The sequence below is a fragment of the Geospiza fortis genome, unplaced genomic scaffold (assembly GCF_000277835.1).
Source record: "Geospiza fortis unplaced genomic scaffold, GeoFor_1.0 scaffold706, whole genome shotgun sequence".
NCBI classification, from domain to species: domain Eukaryota; kingdom Metazoa; phylum Chordata; class Aves; order Passeriformes; family Thraupidae; genus Geospiza; species Geospiza fortis.
The window spans coordinates 1-6,492 of record NW_005054606.1 but is presented as its reverse complement, the minus strand read 5'-3'; the positions used below and the strand labels follow the sequence as shown (position 1 = coordinate 6,492).

Sequence of the window (6,492 nt, the reverse complement as noted above, 5' to 3'; positions counted from 1 at the left end):
CCTACAGGTGTATCCCTGGCATGGACGGTCCTGTGCATATCCATGCCTACAACACTGGCTCAAACCTGCTGTGGGGTTGGAGGATAGGGGCCATAGAAGCCATTTGTGATACCATCTGTCTCTCTTCAGCTGACAATGAGATTCTGCCCCTTCTATAATCCCTTCACACCATGAGGAATTTTTAGCCAACGTTTAAGGCAGGCACTCCCCAGAAGAAGGAAAGATGGATTCTGCCCACTCCTCCCACCCCACAGCCACAGCTGTTGAGGTGAGATGAACCAGAGCTCACAGATCATCTGGGATAATCACAGGGACAGCAGTGCACAGTCAGTAGTGTTACAGTCAGCACAAATGGCAACAGGAGGTACAGGCCTCTCTGAGCTAAAATGGGAAAGACACTGGCCTGGGTGCAGTGCCCTGGGACTTATTTTGCAATATGTGGGAGCAGTCACAGGTGCAGAGTTTTACTTCATGTGCTGAGAGACAAAGCTGAAAAAGGGACTATGGAAAAATGGGGAGAAACAAAGCAAAAAAGGACAAAATGGAGAAACCTGCTCTTCACTTTTTGGTGGGAAGAAAAAACTTTTGCTTTTCTTCCAGGATGAGCTGATGTATATGCTGAGGAAGCTTTTGTTGAATATTGGAGACTTTCCTGCCCAGACATCTCATATCCTCTTTAACTACTTGGTGAGTAGCTTGTGGGCCCACTGTGCAGCCCAGAATCTCTGCTCTGCCTTCATGTGTGCAATAAATGCACTCAGTTTTTCTTATGTAGCTCACACTTGCTCCTGGTTGTGGGTGCAAGCCACCAGGCTTCCACGAGCCTTTCTGGCCTTCTGGGGAGAGAAAAAGAAACCTTTCTCTTTTCATTAAATCCCTAAGCAACCTGTCATGGATTTCTGAACTGAACCTGGCCTAATGAGTTGAAGACAATTAGAAGGGTCCCGGCACCAGAAACCTTTAATTATTTTACTTAATTTGGGTTCAGAAAGTGCTTTGCTGATAGACAGTCCTCTTGGAGCAGATCTAGCAACTTCTTTCAAGACTGTGGACAAATGTAGTTAGGAGGTGAAGCAGACAAGGTGTATGCTTCTCCAGAGAGCCCTCTGTGGTTGGTGAGTTGTCTACATGGCAGCACAAAAAATATGAACTCTTTAACTGCAGACGTTCTCCCTTCTCCTCATCTGCAGTGGTGCTTTAAGCTATACTGCAAGAGTACATTTTGCACCCAATCCTCATGATGTCTAGAAAAAAAAGGAAGAATATTACAGGCAGATTGTTCTTTAATACATATAAAATTTCAGGATGAAAGTTTAATGAGTTTATCCCTCTGAATGAAGAATGGTAGAACAATACTGTTATTCTGTGTTACAGAACATTCTGTGTTCTGTTAGACAATGCTCTGCACAGTTAAAAGAGTGTGTACAACCTGATACTCCTCTTTCTCATTCCCTGCAGGTAGGATTGATCATGTATTTTGTACGGACTCCGTGTGAATGGGGCATGGATGCCATTTCTGCCACTCTCACCTTCCTTTGGGAAGTGGTGGGTTATGTTGAAGGCCTCTTCTTCAAGGATCTCAAACAGACCATGAAGAAGGAACAGTGTGAAGTGAAGCTGCTGGTGACTGCCTCAATGCCAGGTATAAGAAATAAGTCTTTAAATTTCCTTCACTTCCAAGTTTATGGCCCACTTTACCAAAAGTAAGATACATCAGAACTGGATCAGAAAAAAACCTGTTACAAATGGCTGCATACTTTAAGGCAATTTTCCTTCAGTTGAATGGTCAGTCAGTAAATTCTACTGCTGATTTCTTGAAATTCAGAAAGCCACTTTAAGAGCTCTAAAAGAAGCAAAGGAATTGGAACAGTATTTCAACCCAGAGCTTTGTGCCAATTGGGCTGTGAAAGGCTGGAGGAGCATCATTGTAAAACACTATCACTCAGGCTCGAGATATCTTGCTGATAAACAGGTTTGACCTTTGGCTTGTTTCTTCCTTAGAGCTGACAGCTGCTGCTAAAGTCAGCTCATCCTTTAAGAACAGATCAAGTTCTTATCAAACTGTGGAAGTGGGAGAATATGTTAACACTGCTTAATGGTTCCAGACAGGACTGGCTTAGTCTGCCTGCAAAATGATTTTGAATGAATTTCAAGTACCACTCTTCCTCCATGGGCAGTCTCTTGAAATGGAGTTAATTAAAGAGGCCAGGGTGAATGCAACAATTTTTCTTCCTCCAGGCACAAAAACCCTCGTTGTGCACGGACAGAATGAATGTGACATCCCAACACAGTTACCAGTTCATGAGGACACACAGTTTGAGGCTCTGCTGAAGGTAGGAGTGAGTGTTTGGGCTGCACAAACTTACATTTACTTGCCAACCTGTATGCCAGCAATCCATTCTGCCTGATCATCCTGTCCCAGGGTCAGGGAGGGAAATTCTGCTCACAGGGATGTCTGTGTCCCTGTGAGGGAAGCTTGGTTGCAATAAACAGGATCCCACATTTAAGGGTATTAGAAATGCTCTGAACTCACAGAAAATCCCAAACCTCACAAATGCAACTACATTTGGAGACACTGCAGCTTGTTGGGTATTTGCTGTATACTTTTGATAAATACACAAATCATTTAAATGTTTGGTTTTATCAGCACTAGAGAGGAGAGATTGATCGAGATCAGAGTGAAAATGATGGCTCAGTAGCCACAACAATATTTTGCTATCCAGGAGCTGTGCAGTCACTTTCTGCCAAAAATTTCCTGAGTGATTTTAATTGAGCCACATAGGAAACAGATTTGTAAAAGCCTTCAGTTTGTCTGACTGTGTTAAATTTTACTGGGAATCACATCTCAGTGTTTTGAAGTGCCAGAACTTCAGCATCTCTGCATATCACCTATCACTAAATCTTGATAAATACCCAGGCCCATATGGCTCATACAGTCAGACAAATATGTGTGGTATCAAGACATGAAGATAATTAACACCAGTCTTCAGGATTGTGAGGTCAGCATGCCTTGATTATCACAAACATACTCGGGTACTTCATGATTAAAAAAGGAAATAAATAATTAAAGCCACAAGAGTGTGCCAGTCTGATTGAGGCATGCATGTTTGTGCCTGTAGAGATTATTAGATGGATATTCTTCTTTTGGATGTTGTGGTATTTGTACAAAACAACTAAAAAGTAACAGGATATTTTGATTTCTTTCTTTTCAGGAGTGTTTGGAGTTTTTTAACATACCTGAAACTCAGTCTTCTCATTATTTTTTAATGGATAAGCGTTGGAATCTCATTCATTACAACAAGGTGAGGCAAAGATCAAGTCCGTGTGACTTTTCATCTTGCTTCTTTTTAAACATCAGGGTTATCTAAAGGAGAACAAACAGCCTATAAATAGAGTTGTGTCCTGTGAGCATCACATCTTTAGCTGTGTGTGTGAAAGATTGGAATTTGAGAGAAGAGGGAGAGGCAGAGGACAAGAATGTCTAATTTTCTTAGAACAGATCAAATTTCTCTTCTGTTTGTACTCTTTCATGATGCCTGACACTGTCTGAAAGCCCCTGCCCTTCAGGAAGGGCTAAAGAGCCCTTTTTTCCATTCTGTTGAATGATGCCATAGTGATTACATTTGTTCAAAACACACTTTTTCCCCTTTCTTGGCAGACCTATGTCCGTGATATTTATCCTTTCCGGAGGTCAGTTTCTCCCCAGCTCAACCTGGTGCAGATGCATCCAGAGAAGGGTCAAGAGCTCATTCAGAAACAGGTAATTCACTGTCACCAAATACTTCTAACCAGAAACAAACCCTGAAAATATTTTTTTTCCCTTTTAAATTCTTTCTCTCATGCTGCATGCAGATCAAGAGCTTTGCTGGAGAAGTAGCAATCAGGGTGAAATCTGCCTTGGGGCCACATATTCTGTACATTATTGCAGGAAGATTAGAGTGGGATGTGAATTTCCCCCTCCCCAACTCTGTCCAGACAGTTTCCTTTTAGGTGTATCATTTTGCAGAAAATTTAAAAAAGGACGTGCAGGAATGTGCTTAAGCATTATGCATTTAGTATTAACAGTTGTGTTTTTGTAGCCAAAAATCAGCTATTGTAGTTGTGTTCTTATTGAGAATAGGAAAATACCATCATGAGTGGTTATAAAAGGCAGCTATAAAGCTGCTTAAGAGCTACTAGCAGCTAAAATAATGGAAAATAAAGTCACTGCCATCTTATATGTGTATGGCACAGAATAGGACAATATTTCATGTGCTGCATCTGTCAGTAGAAAGTCAATAAAAATCTGAAATTACTTGGGATCGACTTGACTGCTTCTCTGACAGAAATTACTCTGGTTCTAGGAGGTGTCCCACAAATAAATGAATTTAATACACTCTACGTGATCCAAAAATATTTAAATGGGCTTCACATTTTTGTCAGGGCATTATTTTGCTTTCCATATTTTTATATTTAGAGCACTTAGAGCCCAAAATATTTCTAAGGTAAAATTTGTATCACACATCTGCTAGCCTCTCTGTAGTCATGCAAGATGTTGCTGGAAAACGTCCATCTTCAGCAAAGAAAGCAACACTGTAGTAACACCCACTGAGCAGCAAAAAAAGCACTTTTTTACTTGGAAAAGTACTTGCTTTGTTCTGCTGACTACTTTTCTTTTGCAATTATACATATACTTTCCATGGCCAGATGTCTTATGTAGATAGCAATGCCATCTTCTTGTTCACTATAGTCTAGGGCCTTGAAGAGAGGAAATAAAAACATGTGGCTTTCAGCTTGGGGTTGGTTTCTCTGGCCACCTTGGGGCTTACATTGATCTACAGAAAAACCCATGGCAAAGATGAAAATGGTTCCATAACCACTTCAGGTCCTCCAGAAGACAGAAATGGAAGGTGTTGTTAGATCCATTTTTGCAAACACAATCCATCTTTGAGACCTGGGCTGGAGGACAGTGGCACACAAATTCTGGTGAGAGGGTGCAGCACCAGCCCTGTGAATTTCACCATGATCCTCTGAGCCATGAGTGCAGCATCCCTTGGATCAGAGCTGTCGGAACCCAAGAAATTCCTCTAGCTACCCTGGAGGACTCGAAACCCTAACAGAGCTCAAAAACATTGGCACAGAGTCAAAAACACCTGTGCCTTCAGTTTTAACCCTTAGAAACAATTACCAACTTTGTACAAAGAGTTACAAACCATGAGAGTTTGAATAAAATAATAGTGAATTTATCACAAAGTAGAAAAGTAGAATTTTGGAGTTTAGAATAAAGATTCAAGAAGCAAAATAGAAGAATTTAAGGCATGTCATATCCTTCCTCCTACTTCTTCTTAGACTCTTCTACTGTGATAGTGGCACTTCATGATTAATTTAGAGACTGCCTAACATAAGTAATAAGTATTAAAATGATTTTAAATAAAATACATGTAGTTTCTAGTATAAAAAGATAACACCACCCTGAGGGTGGTCAGTGTGCCTCAAGCCAACCTGCCAGACAGACCTCGGCAGGTCAGAGAAAAAATGTTACAGATTAAAAAAAAAATAAACAACCTTGAGAAGGAGAGCCCAAGAATCCTGTCTTCTTCCTCAATCTCGAGGCTGGGAAAAAAAGATTTTCTAACACCTCAGAGTCATCTCAACACCAGAAACCTTGTCAAGAGCAAGCCCTAGAAATGAACCTGCTGAAGTCATGGGCATTTTAAAAGTTTCTGGATTAGGCTGACGTAGATCTCTGTCTCTGTTTCCCTGCCAGGTGTTTACCCGCAAGCTGGAGGAGGTGGGGCGGGTGCTGTTCCTGATCTCACTGACCCAGAAGATCCCTCCAGCCCACAAGCAGTCGCACGTGTCCATGCTGCAGGAGGACCTGCTCCGCCTGCCCTCCTTCCCCCGCAGCGCCATCGACGCCGAGTTCTCGCTCTTCAGTGACCCCCGAGGTATGAGCCCCTGCCTGCTCTCCTGGAGGGCTGGACAAGGCACAAAGGTTTCAGTTGATGCCTCGGGGTTTAGCTTTTGTATCTTTCAGATTCTGTACTGCTTTAGTGTGTGGGTCTGGGCTTCATATAAAGGGATAGTGAGCTCTCTTCACAGAGTAGGGAGACAAAACAATTCCTTCTCAAGGACAACCGATCCAAATCTCAGGCCCAAGAGCATAAACAACATGGACTGAAGAGAGAAAAACAAGAAGAATGGGACTTCATGGGCTGGAGCTGTAATTGGACAATTAGCTCCAATATGCTAATGGCCAAAACTTCTAAAAATGTGAGATCTTGTGACCAAGACCTCTTTTGCTTCCATCTTGGAGCCATCCAGGCAGAGCCGTGACTGTGGCTCTGGTACTGCCAGGGTGTGGCCTTTGAAGGCACTTCAATAAATATCCTCTTTATTCCTCTTAACTCTATCTAGCCTCTGTTCCAGCTCCTTAAGGCCTCACAGTGAGTGCTTCATTTGCCTTAGAAACACACAGGCTTGCAGCTTTTCTGGAAGCTGATGAATCTCTTC

General features: G+C 42.1%; 1 protein-coding gene across 1 annotated transcript in view; it reads left to right on the top strand.

Moving 5' to 3' along the window:
• The window catches only part of LOC102038531 (unc-80 homolog, NALCN channel complex subunit), a gene marked incomplete at its 3' end in the record, with an annotated part of 89,673 nt that extends 83,746 nt beyond the window's left edge, over positions 1–5,927 (top strand). The window contains exons 38-43 of the mRNA XM_031064575.1: positions 601–687; positions 1,459–1,642; positions 2,239–2,333; positions 3,213–3,302; positions 3,659–3,760; positions 5,747–5,927. Of these exons, the coding sequence (XP_030920435.1) occupies positions 601–687; positions 1,459–1,642; positions 2,239–2,333; positions 3,213–3,302; positions 3,659–3,760; positions 5,747–5,927 (739 nt within the window). The remainder of the gene's footprint in view (positions 1–600; positions 688–1,458; positions 1,643–2,238; positions 2,334–3,212; positions 3,303–3,658; positions 3,761–5,746) is intronic.
• Between the last annotated feature and the right edge of the window lie 565 nt (positions 5,928–6,492).